The 23,048-nt window shown below is 42.3% G+C and overlaps 1 protein-coding gene across 3 annotated transcripts in view; it reads right to left on the reverse strand.

Moving 5' to 3' along the window:
* Window positions 1–1,352: 1,352 nt before the first annotated feature.
* The window catches only part of TIAM1 (TIAM Rac1 associated GEF 1), a 117,511-nt gene continuing 95,815 nt past the window's right edge, over window positions 1,353–23,048 (reverse strand). The window contains exons 1-13 of one of the 3 annotated variants that reach the window (XM_061359014.1): window positions 20,173–21,167; window positions 15,867–15,971; window positions 15,359–15,427; window positions 14,889–15,014; window positions 13,141–13,249; window positions 10,744–10,923; window positions 10,504–10,622; window positions 8,693–8,801; window positions 7,106–7,164; window positions 6,058–6,160; window positions 5,220–5,307; window positions 4,177–4,349; window positions 1,353–2,194 (exon numbers count right to left, since the gene is read on the reverse strand). In XM_061359014.1, the coding sequence (XP_061214998.1) occupies window positions 1,710–2,194; window positions 4,177–4,349; window positions 5,220–5,307; window positions 6,058–6,160; window positions 7,106–7,164; window positions 8,693–8,801; window positions 10,504–10,622; window positions 10,744–10,923; window positions 13,141–13,249; window positions 14,889–15,014; window positions 15,359–15,427; window positions 15,867–15,971; window positions 20,173–20,295 (1,848 nt within the window). In that variant the 5' untranslated portion in view covers window positions 20,296–21,167 and the 3' untranslated portion in view covers window positions 1,353–1,709. Of the gene's footprint in view, window positions 2,195–4,176; window positions 4,350–5,219; window positions 5,308–6,057; window positions 6,161–7,105; window positions 7,165–8,692; window positions 8,802–10,503; window positions 10,623–10,743; window positions 10,924–13,140; window positions 13,250–14,888; window positions 15,015–15,358; window positions 15,428–15,866; window positions 16,047–20,172; window positions 21,168–23,048 lie in introns of those variants that run through there. The other 2 variants (XM_061359013.1, XM_061359015.1) reach the window with 2 other exon arrangements.

Raw genomic sequence — 23,048 nt, forward strand, 5'->3', positions numbered from 1 at the left:
AGATGATATAAAACAATGATGTGATAATACAAAGGGTATAGAAACCTTTCTAAAGCTTTTACGAAAAGAAATCAGAAAATAGCAAAAAGTTAATAGAGAAAGCTTTCATAAGATCAAGTATAGTGCACCAGAAACCAGAAAGGAGGGGGCAAGGGGAGAATGCTAGCTGGGACACAAAGACAGTGATGGATTTGGGGGGGAGAATAATTTTTGTTATGTTTTAAAATAGAGTCAGAGTGGATTTTATAAAATATAATCCTAAAGCTATTATAAAATTCAAGGTTTTCAAAGTACCTACTAATGTGTCAAACATCAATAGATACCACCAAAAACAAACAAAAAATCAAACAAAGGAAAAAAAAAAGAAAAAAATTCATAGAATCTTCCTTTTTTCCTACAGGTGAAACTGAAGTGGGAAAAGCTATATAAATCTTAAAAAAAAAAAAAAAAAAAGTGCTATTTTGTGTTTCGTATTTGGAAGTCTGCTTAAAACCCACAAGATTTTAGTCACATTTTACCCTGTTTTAGATGTTTAAATAAAGATTAAAAATGTTAAAGAGGTTCACTTGTGTAGAACTTGTTCATAATCTATTGCAGTGGAAAAGCTTTTATAAAGGAATTAAAATACACTAGTTTCACCCACAGTAGCGAAGTGGATGAGGTCAGTTTTTTGGCCATGAATTCCCTGTCCCCTAAGCCCAAACTTTGCCAGAGAGAGTGGACCAAATGGATCTGTGATGTTGTTACACTGGCTCCAGCGAGGTTACACTCCAACCTCCATCCGAGGCGGATCGATTTGGTCCACTACAGTTCAGTCATGTAATTTTATTTTATTCTTTTTATTATCTAACTAAACTCCAGTCTCAAACATATACAATAATCTTCTTCCTGAAGAAAGTTATACCTAAATAAGAGTTTCCAGTTCATATTTTAATATAAAACCACCATTCCTATCCCTCTGCAAAAAGCTAGCCTTGTATCCTAGACGTGGAGCTACGCTAATGCTGTAAAACTCACATCCCTTTGTGCCCCTGCATCTCAGGTAAAGTACAAAAAAATATTTCTTCAAGTGTTAAATTTGGATCTCTTTTAAGAGCGTTTGGCATCTTTATAATAGTATGTAAAACTAGAGCTTCCAACATTGACATTAAATTAGACCAGCCACAGACCAAGAGGACTTAACACAACATAAATCCCAAACCTTTCCTCACACACTCCTAAAATACATGTATAGTCTCTTACATTTAAAGAGGGAAAAGTAATAAGAGTACTGCAACTGTACACAATAAAAAGGCAGTTTCCTCATTAAGGAGATGAGCCTACGACTGACATTTTACGGCTATAAAACCCTCTGTTGTGCTCTGTTTAAGCTAGTTCGCTGCATGTAGGTTAAGACATCCAGAGTAATTTGTTTTCCAGTGATTATATTCTCCCCGTACTTAATTTCAGCCCCTGATTATTTTAGAATAAATAAAATAGTGTGAAAGCCCTTGGTAACGTAAGACAGGACCTTAAGCTTATTCTGTTCCAGGTTTTGAGCATTTTACAGTTGCCTAAAGTGTGGCCACATGGCTTTGGACCAATTCAGCTGCCGAAATGGTGTGTGCAAGTGTGCAATCTATCGGGATCAGCTCTCCGCAGTGTGCGGGGGCAGGAGGGAGGGGTGAGGGCAGGGAGACCTACGCATCTAGGTGGGGAAGGGGACTGGTTTAGAGCTCTGTGTTCAGTTTCCTGCTAGGGACAAAGTCTTCACGCCTGACCCAGATGACCTCCTCGCCGTGGCCCTCCATGTCGCCGTTGATGCCGGTAAAGGCAGCCTGCTTCTTCAGCTGGGTCATCCTGGAGGCATGCGTGTCCATGGTTGGGCGTGAGTGGTCCCCTCGGCACGGCTGGCTGCTTGTGATGGAGGCCGCCTGCAGCCGCTCCTGAAGGTCTCGGTCGGCCACAGCACCTCTCATGGCCTCGCAGTACTCATCGTCATCGCTGAGGATGTCCGTTTCCTTGATGTCCTCCTGCTCCTCATACTGAGCAAGGTCAAACTGTTCCTCTACCCAGCGGTCAGTGTCCCCACTGTGTGTGGACTGCTGGGGCTCTTTTTCAGGGCTGCTCGTGTAGACGGCATCTGAGTCAATGGTAAACCTGTTTCGGGCCAGCCGCCGCCTCCTCCTCCCAAGAGACTTGCTTGGGGCTGACACTGCACACACACAAAGATAAAACCCCACGGGCTTTTTACACACGGTACAATTCTCTTTAAAAAGACAGTCTTCCAGGGTCCCTTTATTTAACACCACTAGGCACAAAGCAGGCAGACTCCCACGAATGACCTAGTCATTCGGCATACTCTCTGCAAACAAGTCACACTTCACTCAGGTCCTCAGCACGGGTCTCTCTCCAGCTGAAAAAGGGAGTTTCTGCTACTCAGATCCACAGTTGGGCTAATGGCCCACAACTGCTGTTCCTCCTAAGCCGTAGGCAGGCAGCCAGCTAGCACAAAGTGCATCTGTTCAGCTCAGCTTCTCACACGCAGTGCCCTGCTGTCAGCACACTGCGAAAAACCAACTACCCTTACACTTCAGCATGGGAAATTGCTTTGTCCCAGGTAAAAGCAAAACTATAGGTTTCCAAGTAGCTACCTCAGTGTTGAAAATGCTGCAATCGCTGCATTATTTATGAGGATGTAAGTTCCCTGTCCAGGTTCTGCTGCTTCCCTCCCCGCTCCCTCCCTACTGGGGGGTTGGAAACGGGATGGACAACAGAAAACCCCAGTACCAGAAAAACTTTCAGAAGTTCCTTACTCAGCATCAGCTGGTCTACTAGCTTTTGCAACTGGCCCAATTAGCAAATTCACATCTTCTGTGTTGGAACATCTTCATAAGAGGCTTGTGAGGCAAAACGGGATGAATCCTGCAGCTGAAGGACCTGCAGGCATTCCAGCGCTTTATGTGCACTCACACGTAGCTCCACGGCAAGCAGGTGAACTTCCAGGTTATAGTTTGTCCCCTTCCACTAAACAGTACCTTAGCACTTCCAGTATGTATTTATTAAACTCTAGCTTGGGGGTGAGGTTACATTTTAATATTCCTGAACCTCAAAACATGCATTAAGTATGATAGCTCAGCAGCTGTAAATTTTAACTGTAGTGAGAGGTCTGGACTTTAAGAGGAGATTTTAATCTCTGCAGAATTCATCATGCAAATGTGCCAACAAGCCAAACTGAAAGAAGGTTTGGCATCTGCAGCAGATTAGCCCAACAGGCTGGTTGAATAAGCACTGTGCTAAAACAGTTGCCTTTTGGCCCTCCTTTGACTCTTCTTCCTTACGATTTTAAGTGTCTCTAAGGCAGATGGCTAGCAGCACCCCGAGTGAGAAGCCATGCTGCAAATGTTATTGGTCTGGCCTGCCCATTACAGAAGAGGAACAGAAAGCCTGGTGGTCTACATTGCTGGATCTAATGAGCAGAAAAAGATAAACCAAACCCAAAACCAGACCAGAACAAAACATGCAGTGGTGCCATGTACTTTTCAGTTGGAAGCAAATGTTTCTTCCCTCCATCATCTAGTGTTCTGAAAATGAAAACCTGCTTTTCCCTGGGATTCACTGTTTTTGCCTGAAGTCAACTGAAAGGGAAAATCCATGGTTTAGGACAGGCCATTACAAAAAGAATAGTATCAAGTGTATGCTTCTCAAAATGTGAGAAGTAGAAGCACGTGCCCTTTAGCAACAGAGCTGAAAAGGCTAAAATGGAGGACATACAATGCTATCTCTTCAAACAAAGCCACTCACTCAGGGGAGCTGATTTTTCTTGTGCATTTTAGTTTAAAAGTGCTAGGGTTAGCTTGAAATTCTGTACATGCTTTTAAGAAATATACAGCAGGCTTCTGCTTTGTTCAGCTGAAACCCATGTCCAGATTAAAGTGCACAGCCAAATCGGTATTGACAAGGATCCCATTCCTTCCTTCCTTACCAGAAGGACTCCTCTGAAGCTGAGCCTTGAGTGCAATGCAAGGTAAACAGAGGCAATGTAAGGCTCTCAAGGAGGTGAAGCATGGAAAACAAGCAGTTTTTACATACGCAGGAGAAAATACTAATCCTAATATACAAGTAACAGACACCGCCACATGTCCTACAACGGTGCTGGGGTTACTGGGATCTTGAAAGTCTGTAGCCCTACAGTACCTGCCCTGTTCATGGCTGGCCTTGCACCTTTTAGAGCACACAATCTTTTTCCACCAAAAGGAACATATTGCTGGGATGAGGGCAAACTTTCGGTTTTAAGAAGTTGTCTTCTGTGTTTATCCCGTAAAATCGAGTGCACTGCCTTCAGAAAGTCCTTCCTGTGTTCTGGTGAACTGAAACATAGGCAAGAATATAAAAGACAGTGTTATCTCTTGGGAACTGCTAAAAGCTCTCTGTAAATGAGATAAATAATGGCCACTTCTGTAATTTAAGACAGCACAAACTGATTTCCATGCACTTCCCCCAGAGAAGACTCAATATAATGCAGAATTTGCAAAGCAAAGCTAAATCAATAGTCATTACAATGGGCATCCAAGGAAACAAATACACTGTTCATTAACAAAACATTTAGCCATTTACCCCCCCGGGGCTTCCTTTCCCTCCATTACCTATCACACACTTCTCTTTGTCAGATACACATCAAGCTGACCTATGGTGACTAATTAAATCGTTGGTCTCCTGTTAACACACACCAAGCAGAAGTCCTGCAACTCTCTACTAGCTAGTAGTAGGAATTGGCTTGGTATCAGCTCTGCTGGATCCTGGTTTGCTTGTGTACCACGTTCTTAATTTGAACTCTAAAACACATCAGCGCAACTACCACGATGAAGATGGACAAAGCTTACTTAAGGAGAGAGCAATGCCCTAAAGAGCAAGAGTCAAGATTGTGGTGGCATGGAAGGTGCCAGCTAAACATGACACATTAGAAGCTACCTGGCATAAAGATGCACTGCTGGCATTTAACTGGATGTAAATTTTAGAAGAAAAACTGTAATAAGGATATTTCCATAATGGTGCAAGGCTGATCAAATATATGCCTTTATTTTAATCCATTTTAAGAAATTCTTCTTGCTAGAAATAAGGCTTTAACACCCTCTCCCCGCTTTCCTAGCTTGCTCTTCACAGATTGCCTTAAAGCAAAGACACAGGCAAGCTGGGGTCCAGAGATGCAGCTGCCATTGAAAAGACAGTAACACACTTACCTACAGCAAAGGTGAAACGTTCTTTCTGGCCTGCCTTCAGACTCAGATTTAACATGGACAATCTCACATACAGAATTGGCTTCTGCATCTAAGGTGAAAAGCAAGCAGAACTTCATATAGGTTTCTTATATTTAAACTTGATTATTTCTTCAATAATTCTGCTGATAATATTATGCCATGGCTGAAAGACAGCAGTGGGCAACTGACCGATGAAACAACAGACTTAAACTTGCCAAAAAATAGTAGTATTTTATATGCACTCAGTCACATAAAAAATATGGGGAAACCCCCCCCCAAAATCTCAAACCAAAACCAAAACCCAAAAGACAACATCCAAACAAAAACAATCCAGCTTTTCAGGTATTCCGTAGCGCAATGTAACATTCTACAGCTACCTCCCATATTCTTTCCAATTTCTCTTATGCATTAGAAAGGGAGCAAATTGTTTAAAATTACAAAATTTTTAAAACTACAAGTTTCACATGAAGCCATCAACCACAAAAAGCAAGAATTCACTAGCTCTGCTGTCTCACGGCTGCAAGACTGCCTTCTAGTCTCCAGAAGAGGAACAGAGTGAACCAGAGTCAGCAACAACTTTGCCCTGTTTTCCCAGAACCCTGCCTAGCTTCAGAAAAAGTACTGACAAACCAAAGATACACAGCTGGAGCTTTTGCTCCTTCATCTCTCTCTCCGGGACTATTATGCATGTTGAGGTTAAGGGTTCCTTTTTCAGGTCCCAGAAACTGCATGCACATGGACTAAGGACAAACATCAGTCAGTGAACGCCCCCTGGCCAAACACTTAGAACCCTGCCAAATTCATGCAGCAGGAACATTACCTGCACTTGCCAATGCACGAACTTGCAGTGCTTCTAAAGGTATCATGTGGCGAAAGCGGAATGGATCCCAGTCTTCATAAATTGAAGCTCTATGTGATCCTCCCTGGAAGAATTTCAAAATACCATTAGGAAATGAGACACCCTGAGATAGACACAAAGTTCTCCTGTGCCCTGCATGGAGAATGTCCAGCTAGAGACTTGTTGCAATTCTTCTCACTACAGCATCCTAGTAACCAGTGTCACTGAAGTGCCTATCCATCAAGAACTTGCTAAAATCCAGACAAAAGCAACCATTAGGCCAATCAATCTTATTAATGATTTCAATAGTCATTTGAGACCAGTGCCGCATTCTCTCCTCCAAGTGCACATACGTGCACAAACATGCATTAGTTTTGCTTTAGTTACTCCAAAGTTATCTTGTGGCCAGCTGACAAACCATATAAGCATTTCAAATCACACTTCAGTTTATGCCATACATGGGAACCAAAACGTCTTCTGCAATAATATAAACTGTGTTCCCTATTGTAGTATGTGTTTACCGTCAAGCTTAGCTTTAACTTTTAAACCCAAACTCCAGTAGGATCCACTGGTACGTATATAATGTAGGCTCATTTAATTTAGCTGAGAGCAGCCAGCACTTGCTCAGCCAGGCATGCAACAGCCAGGACTGAAACGAGGGCATTGTTTTTCCCTAGGAAAAATGACAGACATCAGCTCTCATATTTGGTTCATATACACTGACCAAAGAGTCAAACACAAGAGAGATGTTCAAGGTGATACCTTGTTTCATGAAAGTCCACTCCACAGCATGGGGTGGATGGCACAAGCAACGTGAGAGAGAGCAAAGGATAAACTAAATGAACGCTTTCAGACTGCTGCACCCAGGATGAACAGCAGGCCACTTGGCATTACCCAGAACCTCACTTGTATGGCTGAGAACAAGGATCACATATAAGCACACTCTAGCATCACAGCTTCATGGAAAGCAAATCTTGATCGCAGCACTACAAGTGCACATAGCATCACCAAAATAGTCCATGCAACTTACAAGTTTCTTCTTCTGTTTGGAACCATCCTTGTACACAAGGACCACAGCAGTTTTGAACACTAGAGAAAGTGAGAAACAAAAGCCATGTAGTCAGTAAGGATGCAAATGGGTCTCCTCTATGCCCATCCACGCAGACCTTTCAACTGTTCAGACAGCCCTTGCCTGAGTCAGGGAGGGAAGGCAGGAGTAAACCTACCAGCTCTCTTGCATACTCTTCCAAAAACACCCAAGCTCAACAGCTTTTACCACACAAAAACAGGCTACTTCAAAGTCACTTGAAACTTAAGAGTTGAAGTTATTATTATCAGAACAACTATTCGAACAGCAACAGTTCCCTATGAAAATTTAGAAAACTTTAATCCCCCTACCTAAGTTCACCTTAGACAAATAAGGAGCATCCAGCTACGGGCAGCCAGTCAGCATGGACAGGATTTGAACTACTCGCAGGTGGGACAGAGATCTATACTGAATCAAAAAGTGAGCACCACTGGCAAGCAGAGCTGTAATCCAGTTTCTCTTTTGCCACATAACCTCCATATGGAGCTGGAGTTTGTCTTTCAAGACTCCAGTTTTTCTTGCTATCTCTTTTTTCAGGTCTCAAGTGCAGCCTTTGTTTTCAGACTGAATTGCACGGACACTTAATTTTGGACACCTTATGAAACTAATTCAAAGACGTTTTTGGAGTAATTAAGAGTTGCTGCACATTCTTAGCAGCTTTCATGAGGCCACTCAGCTTCAGGGTATGACCAGGTGCTTTCCCAGCTTATAGGAAGGCAATTTTTCTATATTCTTCCAGAGACAAGCTGAAAGTCTGCATTTGTTATGTGTTTCATATAAAACAAACAAAAAAATCACTGGCTTCCTAACCAGCATCACTTTCTGGAAACAACAAGGAAAAAGCCCACTGCCTCTAAAGAATTTAGGAACAAATAAAGAAAGCTTAGCACACTCTGCATTACTTGACAGAATTCTGAAAATAAGAGACATGTGCAATTTAGCCAATACAAGCTATCACGTACCTTTCCATGGGAACATACTTCCATTCAGTGGAAAGACCTCGAGATCTGTGCCAACAGCAGTCTCAATTTCTAGTCTGACCACCCAAGAGAGACCTCTGCTTGGAGGGAAACAGACCACTCCAAAGCAAGCCACTGGGAGTCCTGGCTTAGCTTTTAAGCACTTTTTAAAGCTTAGATAGACAAGTTCTTTCTGGCAGAAGGCACGGAGAAAAAAGGCAAAGCCTCTGCAAGCCCCCATCCCATTCTATAGGATGTGAACTAGAGTTACTTGGCATTGACCAGACTACTGAGCTGTATCTTTTCAGAGAAAAAATACCTTTCTATATAGTTCTCATTTCATAGCCTTGGATACAGGTTTAAGAAACTCTTGCACTATTACAGCAGTTATCTCCAAATTCTTGACCAGTTTTAGATCAACACAAAGAGAATTTGACCACTGCAGCAAAGAGACAAATACAGTTTAAAGTTCCAGCCAACCCTGCGGATAGCAATGCTCAACTACCTTCAACAAATATCTGCAAAGTCACAGTCTTTTAGGCATTGAAAATAAAATTACTAGGATACAAACCAAATGCTGCCAGCTCAGGTTCCTTCTTCCATTTCCCCAGTGAGGCAGGAGGATTCAGCCATATCACTGTATTATGCAAGAGCAAGTCTCCCATTGAAAGGTCTGCAACCTGTCAACACAAAGACATGCACAAAGACACAACGTGTAATCAGTTCAAGTAAGCTTATTTGAATTTTCAGTTCAAGAAAATTGGACTGAAATTTATTCCCAAATGAACAATAAAAAGCCCCACATGCAAACTTCTGGAATATTTCATCAGATGACTGCAAGCATGTGCAAACAGGCTGTGACAGTGGGCAACAGATGCATGTAAACCCTTAACTGGTGAGCATAAATTAGGAAAAGTCAAACTCAGAGTCTGACTCTCATAATTTGGTGGGAACTCAGGGCAAACCCAGGTATTTTCCTTGCATTTTTTCTTCTCTTTGTCCATCTTTCTCCCTACCAGCTCCCTTTCATTTGTTTGAACATTTAAGCATAGCCCCCATCCCACACACATAGTTTGCGGTAAAATTTAGAGACCACATTATGTGAAGCAAACAAAGCACTTCTCCCCACAGTTGCTATGGCTCTTGATTTCACCCTATGGCTCATCTGTGGAAACCACATTGCTGGAAACAGACTAATAAAGGAGTTCATAACAATTGTTGGGAGATACCTACTAATACTGCAGCAACCAAATCTTTCACTTTGATTTACGGTCTCCCAAAGTGAGAAATGAAGGATTATCCCCAGTCTAGGGGCTGTTACCCCATTCCCCAATCCTCCTGCCAGTGAAGTCTGACTTTTACCAAAGGCCACCACAAACACCGTCTGTACAACTATCTGAGGGCTCCCCAATTAGAACAGCAACAGTAACAGATGTATTAACTGCCTCCTTTCCCAGATTAACACCAGATTACCCTCCCAACAGATATACTGACACGCTGTCTCTACCATTGCTTGCCAGCACCAACCCTCGTCTCTGCCCTCTACCCATCACCAGATCCTCCTTGCTGCCACTATCCAGCTCTCATGCTTCTCAATTATGTCAACACTACTTCAACACTACTCAGTCCCAGACCTCCTTCACTTTGTAGCCCAACGCCTCTTCTGTGTGTAACTTCATCCTGGCTGCTAGCAAAACCTCATTACTATTACTTCACATGGTCATGTCTGTCTCCAGCCTTCACCCACATCACTGCTCCCATTGGCCCTTTAGTGTTTCTACCTCTCTTAAGTCTCCCTTGACCTTACTTAATGCCCTTTTTACTGTCCACCACCCTCCTTCCCTGGGCTGCTGGACCGCAGACCTACGTTTTACCAGTAAATGGAGAGTCCAGGTCTCAGCCTGAAACTTCAAGATACCTTCCACAGGTTTCTGAGATGGTCAGCCAGTACTGAGCCACACAGCAGTTTCTCACACACTGCACCTCACATTTTGAGCTCTTTAAATTGACTAAAGAGATAAGTACAGACTTGCCTCAGCATGACAGTCCACTCAGATTGATGGGATGACATTATTTGTGTGGAACAAGGAGAGATAAGGCATGGACATCATCATAGTGAGCAGCAGGTTAGGATGTGATTTTGACTCGAGCACAACATTGTTTAATTCATGTTGGTGAATTAACCCGCTGCTTCTTTAGATTGGTCCCACTTGCCCAATCATACATGGAAAGCCAGTTTTTGAATTGGAGTGGGCTTTATCTGTTTACACCAGAATCCACTTAAATGACACAGCACGAAAGGTAAATACTTGATACAATTTAACATTCATGCTACAGGCACTAAAATAACAGCCTTTTTTCTCTTAAATTTCATCACGTTACCTCTTTTTTCTCCCCTGTTTGTTCTGCTATGAGTTGGTCAAACACTGCCCCATATTCTTCATGGATTTTTTGCATTTCATTAATGTGGCTGGCAACTTTGTTCATTGTTTTTATGGCCACTAAAAGAAAGTGGGAAAAAAAAAAAGTATTTTTAAGCCTCTGAGAGGAAGAGGGAGGAGGAGGAGGAGGGCTAAAGATCAGAGGTTAAACAGGGAAAAGCAATTTAGGTTAGCTGCCTACCATCAAGGTGATAATGTTCTTCACTGTCTACATCAGTTAGAGCAAAGAGCTCCTTCAGCAGGAGAGGGTATTTCAGTATCCGCTGGATGGGTTTGATGAGGTAAGACTCCAGTGTGGAGGAGTGCTGCCGTCGAGGATTCTGAGCATCCAGAAATGCCTTGAAAGCAGTGTCTGTCTTGGCTGGAAGATTAAAATGAAGCAATTGGATAAATCAAAAACTGTAAAAGCTGCTCTGACAAAGTGACTTTTCCAGTTTTAAATTCACATATACAGAAACATTTTGCAAGGAAGTGCAGATTTATCAAGTCTACAGTACTGGATTTATGCACTTCAGGTTTTAAGTTACTGAAACTTTGCCACAGATATGCTATTTATAATTTAACAGCAGGCACCCACCTACTGTATTAACACATACAGATTTTATTTTCACTATCCACGGTATATCTGTGGATACTGAAAATTGAGTTGACCTAGCAACTATTATAGAGTAGCATAAATTGTTTTAATCATCTGTTTCCTTTAAGAAAGGGCTCAAATTGGTTATTTTTAAGAAATCAGTACTCATGAGTCTGGTCTGACAGGTATACCTGTAATATTGGCGAGTTTGGTTATTAAACCTTAAAATGCAGTGCTGAACAACAAAAATCAAGAGCTAGTATGGAGGCAGCAGGGAGCAAACATCTGATAGTACACCGTATTTCAGAGCACAGGTAGACTGGACATCTGATTTCTATCATCTTTTCTATCTGACTGCTACTCAATTTATAAAAGTACCATATTTTCTGTTGCTCCCTCCACTGGAGCATAAACTTGAACATAGGGAGAGAAGCACGGAGAAAGGTGGCTTTTTTTTTTAGACGTTAAAGTTATTCACTGCAGGAACATTTCCACACAATTGCTTTTATTAGGGCCATGTTCTCTACCAAGGTTGGGTGGGTTTTTTGCAGACAGTCACCTGATTTCAATAAAGCAACTTCAGTTTCTAATTCAAAAGCCACCTGCACATCATCTGAGGACACCAAATTACACTTGAAATACACTCCCAGGCTTATCCAGATTTATCACTGGAATAAAATACCGAGTTCCGTTTGTGCCAGAATTCAAACATAACCATTTCTCATTTGTAAACACAATTAGCAAAGACAAAGCAAAGCAAACCAACCTCATCTACCTAGTCTACAGCATTAACATTAAGGTCTAACAAAATAATGCCAAAAGAAAGCATGGATGTGACTATCAACAAGTCATTTATTCATGCATTCCACAGAGCTGCCAAGTATTCTTTGCAGCATGGTAAATAAGAATTTATAAGTAGAAATGAAAAAAACAAACAAAACAAAACAAAACAAAAAAACCCAAACAAAACCAAACCAACCAAGAAACTAAACCAAACACCAAAACTCCTGATTGTTAGGCATCCAGATGTTCTTTTAAAACATAGGAGTTCCTCCCTAATGACATTGCTCCTACAACTGAAACCATTTGTTTATTTAATGTCTTGGCCAAAAATGAATTGCACGAAGCACTGCAAACTCCAAGAGATTAACTTTCACAGGGGAAAAAGCATCACTCCAAGGCATGGAGGCCCATGAGCATTTATAAGCCAGACCACAGTTCATTTATCTTCATCTCAGCAAGCCAAGCTCTGCTAGGACATGGAAACTTCTCAGCCAAATTGGAACAAAGGTGAGAGGAAGAATAGGGGAGAGACAGAGCATAGTGAAGTTAATATAGTTAAGACAGCTCCCATAAAACATTCTCCCAGGCTGATCTCTCCTAGTGGGTATCAGCATTCAACCAAATCAGCCAGAGCTTCAGTGGGATTCACAGCAAGGATTCACAGCACAGAATGTAGGAGGATCCAGAGGTCTTTACAAGAGTCACCACTACTGGTTCCAAAGTACACAGAGATCCTTTAGCACACACCACATTGCCCATTTATGAAATCTTTCCACTCTCCACATGACTGAAAAGAAACTAAACATGTCAGGGGAGAATAAAATAACTGGGGGGGGGGGGGAAACCTACACGTGAGGTTAATGACCTCTGGAGAATAAAATAACTGGGGGGGGGGGGGGGAACCTACATGTGAGGTTAATGACCTCTTGTTATGAGCCACCTAGGTACCATTACATAGATGGTGGTCCAAGAACACCCAGAGCTCTCTGCAGCTTCTCAGGCCAAATGCTCTTCCTTACTGTGAGGGCTCTTGGAAAGCAACCGGACACATGTGTGCCCCCATTCCTCCACTACAACTCGCCCTTATAAGTTGCATGGTTTGGGGTATAGTAGCCATCTTTCATCATTCACAATGACAACCTGCACCAGCTAAACAAACAAGTTGCTGCCACATCTCTCTGTATGGCGAGGTCTGTCTGTTCTGCATGTGTTTCTTACCTTTCACCAGTACTTTGGGGACTTTTGTGTGGCTGGCACAGAAGGCACTGTACAGCTTGAACCGGTCAGCATAATAAAGAAAGGATCCACCCAAGGAAAACAACACTTTCTAGGATTAAAAAAAAAAAGAAACAATAAAACAACAAAAATGGCATTAGGAAAAAAAAAAGCACATGAAAGCCAGTTATTTTCCCTTCTGCCAGGTCTTCTGGATGACAGGACACCATTTTTAGAGTGTTTTCACCCTATCTAGCAAGAAACAGGCCTAGCTTGGCATCTGGATTCAGGCTACATGATTAACATCATTAGCCCAGTTCTAGTTAAATTGGTCTAGAGATACTACGGACTCCAGAGGGAACTAGGATCACAGCTCCAGAACTGCATTTAAATGCTTGACCTCAAAACCTTATTGATTTAAGTAATGACCAGAAACCACAGAAAGGACTGGATGTATCTGACTTTGTAATGGATGAAGACACTAAGAAAGTGCATGCAAGACTATTACCCTCTGCACAAACACATCAAGGTCTTATTCTTTTGAAAGTAAGTTTGTGTTAAGGGCCAAACACAACCTTTCTCTAAGATGTCTATGCCACAGTCAAGCATTTGCTCTCCTGGCCCATTTAGCAACATGACAACATGGAGCAGGGGGGGTGAGACAACACATACTCAGCTTGCCTGCAATCAGCAGAGGAAAGCAAACTGCAGAACTGAAACAATGAAGCCCAGAAACCCCATTTTGCCCAATGCTTTGAGACAAAAACCACAGGACAGAACTCAAAATGAAGATGATGCACTTCTTATAGAAAGACGTGGAAGCAGCAGCACTCAAAAGACAGAGTTCTCTCCATAAGGAGGCATCTTCCACACTGCCCTCTCAAAGCTCAGAGTACTCAGTGGTCACAGAGGCTTCATCCACTAAAAAAGTGTCTCTGTGCTCTCCATTAAGGGCACATTTCCTGCAAAACAAAGTCTGTGTTCTAGTTACGCGAGGGCAGCATCCATGACTGCTGCTTATTTTTAAATAAGCACCTGATGGCAAAGCCAGACATGCACAAAAAGACAAATTCTTTCAGTAGTTCTTCCAGGGCTGTGTATTAGCTGAAGAGAAATCCTAGTGGAATTATTATTATGCATTGAGTCATCATCCTGTCCTCTACCAAGGTGAGTGCTCAAAGAAAGAGTAAAATTCCCCAAAGAGAAAACATTGTATTAGCTACTTGCCATAAATTCAGTACATCACTGCAGTAGAAATAAACCAAAATCTCTGTTTCCACACTTTTTTAAACTAAGCTTATGTATCTTTAGTTTACATTTCTACATTTGATGCACAACTGCTGATAGCTGAAACTATCTGCTGTGCATTTCTGCTATACATCAAAAGCACAAATACAAAATTCAATTTACAGTTCTAGTGGGCTTCTGAGCTACTACATTAGACTTGTGAGAACCAATATTTTATGGAACTTCCCAGTTATAGCTTTGCCTAATTGCCTGAGACATGAAATCTGGCAGAAGGGCAAGAACAGCACCTAAAAGCACATGGTGTTACAGATTTCCAGTGCTCTATATGGCTAAATGTAGCACAAACTACAACTGTAGCAGTATGTTTTCCAAACAGCTCCAGTATTCTCTAAAAATTATTCTTGAGTAAGTAGATGTAGGTTTTTACATTAACAGTGACAGCAGTCAGAGAAGTAACATGACGAGTGTTAAAGGACTACCTGGAATGTAAACAAGGAGATTACCTTAAATTGCTCAACTTTTTCAAGCTTTTCCAGGTCTGGAACCAGCCTTACTCCATCTTCAAGAGTTTTCAAGAACTCTACCTGGAATGCTACCATTTCAGTCAGATTTCCAAAGAGAACGTCCAGCTAGTAAGGAAAAAAAGCCAACAACAAACAAAACAAAAAAGCAAGATGCTGAAAGTATCACTTTGCAGCTAAATCACATTTTCTAGATCTTCGGTAATTCTCAGTCCAATTGTATGACCAGTGTGATATCAGTGTAAAAAAATCCCAAACAACATAACCCTACAGACTGTACATTACTGAGCAGTATTTTCATATTCTACTCAATGTAGTATCTTAAAAGAAATAGAATTCAAAATGTCTTGATAGCCCTTGCTCAGAGAAGCAAGTCAAGCCGGGGGGTGGGTGAAGCAGAGGGGTGTGCATAAGCTATCCAGCAAAAAGATAAACAACAGGTATTAACATACCTCATCTGGTGTGAGAAACGTTTCCTTTTGTAGAGGCTTCAGGTATCTCTCCATTAGACAATTTAAGTCCTAAACAATCAGAAAAAGACTCCCATGTTGGTACAACAAACTGCCTTTGAATGTTTACTGAAGTAGCAAAGATCACCATTTACGTAGTCTATGAATTGTTCCCTTACACACATAAGACAAAATAATCAGATTTCACAGAATTTAAGGTAGTAAAAGGAAACCTTTACATGGTTTTATTTAAGAAATCAATACTGGATCTCACTGAGCAGTGCTCCTTTGAACACCACCTAAGTAATTTCAAAATGACAGCATTAAGAATTTGGAAAAACTATTTTTTTCAGGCATTTAAATTACATTTAGTTCTACTATCTGTCCCTAGAATAGTAAGCTAATTAAGAGACACATGCATGAAACATAATTTTAAGTATTAGAAAAGAAACAAAATTTGCCAGAAGGAGAAATATTATTAGGCTGAAAACAACACACTGAGATCCCTTACTTTGACATAGGTGCGCTCTGTCTCAAGAAGTTCACAGATAACCTTTCGTAGTTTATCTGCATCTGTGAGTTGTCTCATGGTGGCCAGCTGGGGTCCTGTAAATTCCTGAGGATGAGCACTTGAATCAGAAGGGTTCATTTCATGCAGACTGCGACAGAAAGCAGCGACCTGCTCTGTACTCTTTAAAAAGAAGGAAGAGGAAAGACGAGCAGTAATATTTTAAGTAAGACCTATAGGAACAATGGAGCTGAGAAGCCTTTGCAGTTAAGCAGTTGCAGGCTGGGGCTTTTTAGCAGGTGCCAAAGTCCAGAAGTACACACATCAGTTCATGTATCTGTCTATCCTATGTCTCAGGGACTGGGGACTCAGGAAGGGGTGGTGGGAAGAGTTGCACAACTCAAGTTAATTGAAGTGCTGTTCAATAACATTCCTGGTTTCGGATAAGCATGAACTTTAATCAAAATAAGCTGTCCAGCACTTAAGATTGAAAAACAAACAAGGCTCAAGAATGGAACAAAAAATGACTCTGCAAATAAAACACACACCCCAGCCCTCTGCCAGTTCCCTAATCTACTTTGCAAAAGTCCTGTGTCAACACAACCAAGGAGACAACAGGGAGACAGAAACCGTTTAAGCTGTTTTTCAGGGAAGCAGAGCCATCTGGGGAACCAAAGCCTCTCACAGCTTCAAACGCAAGCTCTTTGGGAAACTGTGTTCTGTGTCTGGAAACAAGCTTTGCAGGGTGAATTTCCTCCCTGTAAGTCAGGCTTTTTAGAGTTGCTACATCTAGGCTGTTTCTTTAATGTTTCATAAGCTGTCTATATACAAAGACAATTATCCCCTCTTCACCTCCTGGTGTTCGATCACAGTACAGCGTCTTTTGTTATGCTGAAAAGTTTGGAGCAGGTATAGACTCTGGTGTCAGTGACAACAGCCCCAGGCTTCCAGGATTGCCAAAGCAGCAGCTGCCCTTGCCTCCAGACCTCCCAGAGACCTAGAGGGGGCACGGGCAGGAAAAGAGCTGCTGCACTTTATCACACCTCTCCAACCTCCTGTGTCTAATTCTGCCATGGTATCCTTAATCCAGATTTAGTAACTTCTCAGCACTGCCTCCATAGCCTACCAGTGCATACTAAAATAACTGATTCAAAATTAGCCTGTTCAAACAGAGAATATGCAGAGAGATAACAACCAAAACAACGCAAAAAACACATCATCACCTCGCAGTTGGGAGGCAGAGCCCTGACCCTTGGGAGATCACTCCCACCCTCCAGCTTGTAGCAACAACCTCAGCCAGAACCTGCACTACCCTACACCTACATGATGACCCAGTGCTGACAAAATCTCTGCGTTTTTTAAGCTGCACAGTTCGTTCATGCAAAGCCATCTTTCCTTCTCAGTGCACCTACAACGCCATCAAGCCCAAGAGGAGCATTAACCATGCTCGTGATAAGTAAACGATTTCCAGCCATAATACAGTCGCTTTCCTTAAAGGTATCTTAATGGTTGTAAATGTTCATCAGGGTGTACCACTGCAAGTCATATTAGTAGAGATGCTTATCATGCAAAGGATAATTTTCCTGAGGACACAAGTGTAAGCAACAAACTAATTGTAACTGACTGTTTATACAAAAATGCCTCTTGGACACTGTTTATTATAGGAAAAATATTAATCTTCAGTAGCTGAGGTTTAACTCTTAATGAGGAAGAAAGAAATTGTTGTAAGTTGAGGGCAGGAAGAAGCAGCAATTTGAACCAGCCGATTTCCAACTTGATCAGCTTCTGGTAATGATGTGCCACTGAGGGCTCAGATTTATTACTCAAAGTCATTCCTTTATTTCTCAGCAAGATTCCACCTGTACTCACTGTACTCTTAAGTATAAGCCATACCCAAACTTTTAGGTTAAGCCTGCATTAGATTTCAACTGGTGTGATTTTGATCCCAACAGCTCCAAATTCACAAAGCTCAGTAGGTTAAAGCATGGTTTCAGCATAGGCAAAAAAAACCCACCCTGCCTAAATTACCTGCTCTGCTGGAAAGGGATAAAGAGCTGACAATTAATATATGTTAATCTAAACCTGCAGAGACGCAGGATGTGCAGGATATGCAAGCTGAAAAATGCTTAGCTTTGGTGCTACTATTTTGTGAAATAATATTTGAGGAAGACATATCTAGTGGCATTTTAAGAGCCAATATACATTATAACTAATTTTATTCATATAAAACACAGCATGGAATCAAAGTCCAAAAATAAACTAAGTATTTTAAGCAGTTCATGTTTGATACTTTGCAGACAGCTCACCATACTGTGCATGCACTTGCAATACGTTTCCCTTCAACTTCAGGAAAGGATGGGTCACCCAGAAAGAGCAAAAATCCACTTACACCATGGAACACCAGCTAAACACTAACAAGTAGCTGAAAATTGGATAACCGTCATACAGGCACGCAGCCTGCTCCAGAAGGAATGTGCCAAAAAGGAAGTGGATAAGACTTTTAAAAGCCTTATCTCCACTTCTGCACACTTAATAAAGCACTCCCTGACTTCGGCCATGCCCAGCTCCAGCCAGCAGCAACCAAGCTCTGCCTTGCCACTGCCCGGCCTCACATCTTTTTGTTATTTCCCAGGTTTTACTCACCTGACACTCTTGGGACAGACAAAAAGCCCCCAGCACAACAGTGTCCACGAACCCATTCTCTTGCTTGTTCATTGAACAACACTGTTGTGGCTGCGTGCCTGTTCACCCCTGGCTTAAGCCATAACTACCAGGGGGTTTGTGATGGCTGCACCCTCCTTACTCTGGACCCTGGGGGGATACATGGCAACACAGTAGCCAAGGGCTGTCTGGAACAGTGACCCAGATGTCTTGCTGGTATGCAAATATGACTAGAAGTCCATCACCTTACTCTATAAATAGTGGGTAGCCCAGAGCCCATTGAGCTTTCCTGTATGGCAGCAAGGCTGTAAGGCAGGATCTCCCCTTGACTGAGGACACCTCTCAAGGTTACTCTTTGAGGTTGAGAGATTCCCTGTTGCAACAGATTCTCAATAAGTGATTAATAGCATGCTAAATTTTGACATTGTGGCTAAGTGGCATAGAGGATTGATTGCACATACATAATTCTTTAGACATAAACCATTGACCATGTCTGGGACTAACTCTGGATCTAGCTGCACCTAGTCTCCTCTCTGAGGAGTTTAGAAAGCAAGAGAGTCCTTTCTGAACCTCATTACTCAAGGGGAGGTTCTCCCTGACTGTTTTGTCTGACCCTGACATCTATGCAGTAAACAATCAAATGTACCTTGCTATCAAATCTTGTTAAACCAGTTGCATTTACTGTCACACTTTGTTAACTTATTATTTGGTGTCAATATAGTTGCATCTCTCTTTGAGCAAAGCCCATGACTCTTATCTGTGACAACTGTCTTGTTTCATTCCTGAACCGCATCCTCTCTGCCCTTATATTTACCTTAACAAAAAAATCAATTTCTAGACAGAAAGCAGATGCATATTACAGCAAGGGAGGGTCAGAATACTGCTATTTTGGTGAAAACTCTTACGCAGTATTGACAAAATCCTCTATGTTCCTGTTTTCCTAGAGAAAGCAAAAAGAGTAGGAAAGGTCTGGAACAGAAACAGATCCTTTTATCTCCCCAGTACCAGATCTGTTTGGCAACTGTGACAATGGCATCACTGAACCAAGATTTCTCTAGGAGAATTACAGCATCACACTGCAGGCACAATTCTGCAAGCAATTCCAAGCAGCAACCTTAAAATGAGATGGAGAGCTGGCACAACAGGGTTGTAAAGCTAAGTTTATTTTGCAAGTACATTAACCCCTTCTCTGCAGGGGGCTCAGCTGAGAAGCTAAACTCACATCCTCCCCATGCAGGAGGAACAAGACCTTAAACTCATCAAGCATGTTGATGCTCCCCACAGTAGGGAGTTTTGGCTACCTGCCCTATAGCTTTGAAAGCCCAAGTGCCATTTTCTGTTGCACTTACTGTGTAAAGACATACGGGTGCCTGGGCATCAGGCAGACTGCCCCCTTGAATGGCATGCAGCACCTCTGTTGTGCCACGGATAACAAACTCTAAGCGGCACTGATCTCCCAAACAAAACTCAGACAAATTGCATCCTTTCATGCATTGCCAGGACTGCTAATGACATTCCACAATAACAAAAAGCTTCTACAGGGTATATACAGCTCAGCCTCAAATTTATATCCTGAAAATTAAACCATGAAAATTCATTTAACTGCTAATTACTTAGACTAGTTGTGTTGCACAGTAGATCTGCTCACCAAATACAGCATACGGTACAGAGAGTCACCGGCTTTCCCAGCACTTTCAGTCTTGAGCTTACGGTTAACTCTCCAAAGAGCCGACATCGCTGCAAGGGCAGTATTGCCAGAGCTGTCACTCATCTAGGAGCAAAATCCCAGTTCTCCACATATTCAGCTGATCCGAAAGGCTTCCCCACTGCAGACAGACACTCTGTGCTGCTTACTTGGCACACAACACAGAAGATGGCTGCATTTTAATAAGGAAAGGCAGTGACAATATTTCTCTAAGCAAAGCTTTTCCGCATGTGTCATTTGCTGCTGGCCTCGTTAGCTCACCACATCAGCTGGAATTAAGAGCCGGCTACTGGTCGAAGCTGAGAACTCAATGCCGCTTGTCATAGGCTCATTAAGAGCAAAACTTCAGCAGAGAGGCTGAAACACAGCAAAGCAGAGGTGAAGGCAGCCTGGGAATATAAATGTCTGTTGCCTGTGGCTGAGCATGAGCCGATTGGCTACAAATGGCACTGCTGTAGAATATTAAACATGTGAAGGGACAGAGGTGAAGAATTGAAAGAACTTAAAAAAGCCAGTTACGCTACTGGAGGACACTGCCCTCAAATCCCTGTTTTAATCCTTTCACATCTATTGCAACACGTTGAAGGTTTTGAGACTTAATTCTGGTCTTGAATAATGCTGCAGAGAGAAGATGACCTATTTTCGCTGAATAAAAAAAGACCTCCAAATATTATAAGCATTTACACACACAACCCATTACAGAATGCTCCCCCAGCCACAAGTGCTGCAAGGTAATTTGTTTTCATTACAAGAAGCAGATATCTTTAATTAGAAACAGGGAGAAATGAGTGTCCTGCAGTATTTTAACTGATGACAGTTTTTAAACACATCCTCAGTTAAATTCAAAGGACCATTACAGGAAAAAAATATGCACAAAGACTGATCTTGAGATGCAACACAAATACCTATTTTAGCCTTCAGTAACCTGCAACATTAAGAGCTTACGCATATACTCAGTTTTCAGGGTACCTCCTTTGAACCTCAGTTTATTCTACAATACATAAATGGCCAAAACAGTCAGGTCACCACAGAGGCAAGTAACCACTTAAGAAATGACTGCTATGAAATGTTCCCAGTATTCTGTTGGACTGGATACCATCCAGATGTCATAAACAGCCTGAAACTAGAATTCACATGCTAGATGAAAACAAGCCTGAAGAGGTGGCATAGAGGCCACATTTCCCTGATTCTTCTTCCTAGGTCTATACTCATCTTGGCTTCCACAGGAAAGAAGGAGATAAAGTCAGGAGCCCATCCCAGAGCTGAAGCAAGTGGGAACACAACTCAGGCCATTGCCAGTTGCATGGCTTAAAGGAAAAGAGTTGCATCCAAAAAGCACACCTGCTTGCTACTGATCACACAGATTTCAACCAAAGAGATACCATACCCGGGAAGGCTGGCTGACGCAGGGAAAGCATCATGAAATTAGATAAGGAGTGAATCCATGGAACAACAGCTATTCCACACCACTGCACTGCCGACATCTCAACTCACCTTGGAAATGGGTTTCTAGTGCTTTATCAGAATAATTTACAGACATCTCATTTTTGCTTGTTTTTTTCCACACACACACACACACATATATAATAATTACTTTGACAATAGTGATAGATGAGTAAATTTTATGTGATCAAGTCTTTAGGATATGCAGAAGATAAGACTTCCAGAAAAAGGAGGAATCCTTAGACCTACTGGTGTATGCTCCAAATCCTTCACCACCATCCACAGCTTGGAGACTTCTGCAGATAAAGAAACAAATGCACCCCTACTGAGGAAACACACACCCACGTGCACACATGCTGGGCTGGGGGAAGGGAAAGAGGCAGCTAGGAGGGAGGAGGAGGAAAGAAGGCATGTTAAACATCCACCTATCACTTACATAGGAAAGATACAGGTAAGACAGAAGGGACCCAAGCCCAGGTTCTGGTAGGATTTCACAGAGCTTACCTTCACAAAAAGCCTACCCAGCCTGTGCTACAGGAGCAGATGAAAGAGACCTGCAGTGCTGCATTCCTCTCCTTTTCCCATGAATTATTTACTCTCCCCTAGGATCGCTTTGCTGGTTGGAGAGCTGGGAAGTTTACTCAGAGAAGCTCAGAGCTTTCCTCTTCTGCAGTGCTCTGTGGGCAGGAGCAGTCCGCCAGCACCACAGCACGGAGCGGTGGTGTTTGCAGGATTAAGCCCTGCCTCAGGATCATGCTATCACAAGGCAGAAGAGAACCCAAAAGCTATTTCTGGATCTTCAGCTGCTAATGCTGCATCTGCGCTGAAAGAAGGGGAGCTCCGCTTTTAGCTGGGAGGCTCCAATGTAGTTAAAATGGATTTCCTCTCCTATCCTGCTTTTGCCAAGAAGGGCAGAAGATAAAGCCTTCCCTGAACTCCACCATCTTAGTGAGACTGGAAGCCGTGGCAGTAATGGCAAAAGAGGGGAACATGCCCCTCCTGGTTGTATGAGGACAGAGTGTTTCACTTCCCATGTACAAAAATAACAGCACTGAGGACACCGGCTTAATCTTCTGCACCATAATCCTAGGAGCATGGAAAGGTGTGGCAGTGCACAGACAGGAAAACACCTTTGTTTTTTTCCTCACCCTACCAGCGGGGTGGTGACATCCCATGGAAACACATGTGTTATAGACTCCCCACTCCCCATGTACATCAGCTTTCCCAAGCACAAAGAAAAGCAGAGGGATTAGGAAAACCCTCCCATTCACTGAGCTTTTGTTTCTTCTCCTCTACAATATACTGGAATATAAGCATTGCAGAATAATTTGGGGGGTTCTGTAGCTTTTGTTAGAGAGGAGCCAGAGAGAAAGCCC

The sequence above is a fragment of the Neopsephotus bourkii genome, unplaced genomic scaffold (assembly GCF_033783945.1).
Source record: "Neopsephotus bourkii isolate Nb327-2 ecotype Australia unplaced genomic scaffold, CSIRO-AGI_Nbou_v1 NB_962, whole genome shotgun sequence".
Taxonomy (NCBI): domain Eukaryota; kingdom Metazoa; phylum Chordata; class Aves; order Psittaciformes; family Psittacidae; genus Neopsephotus; species Neopsephotus bourkii.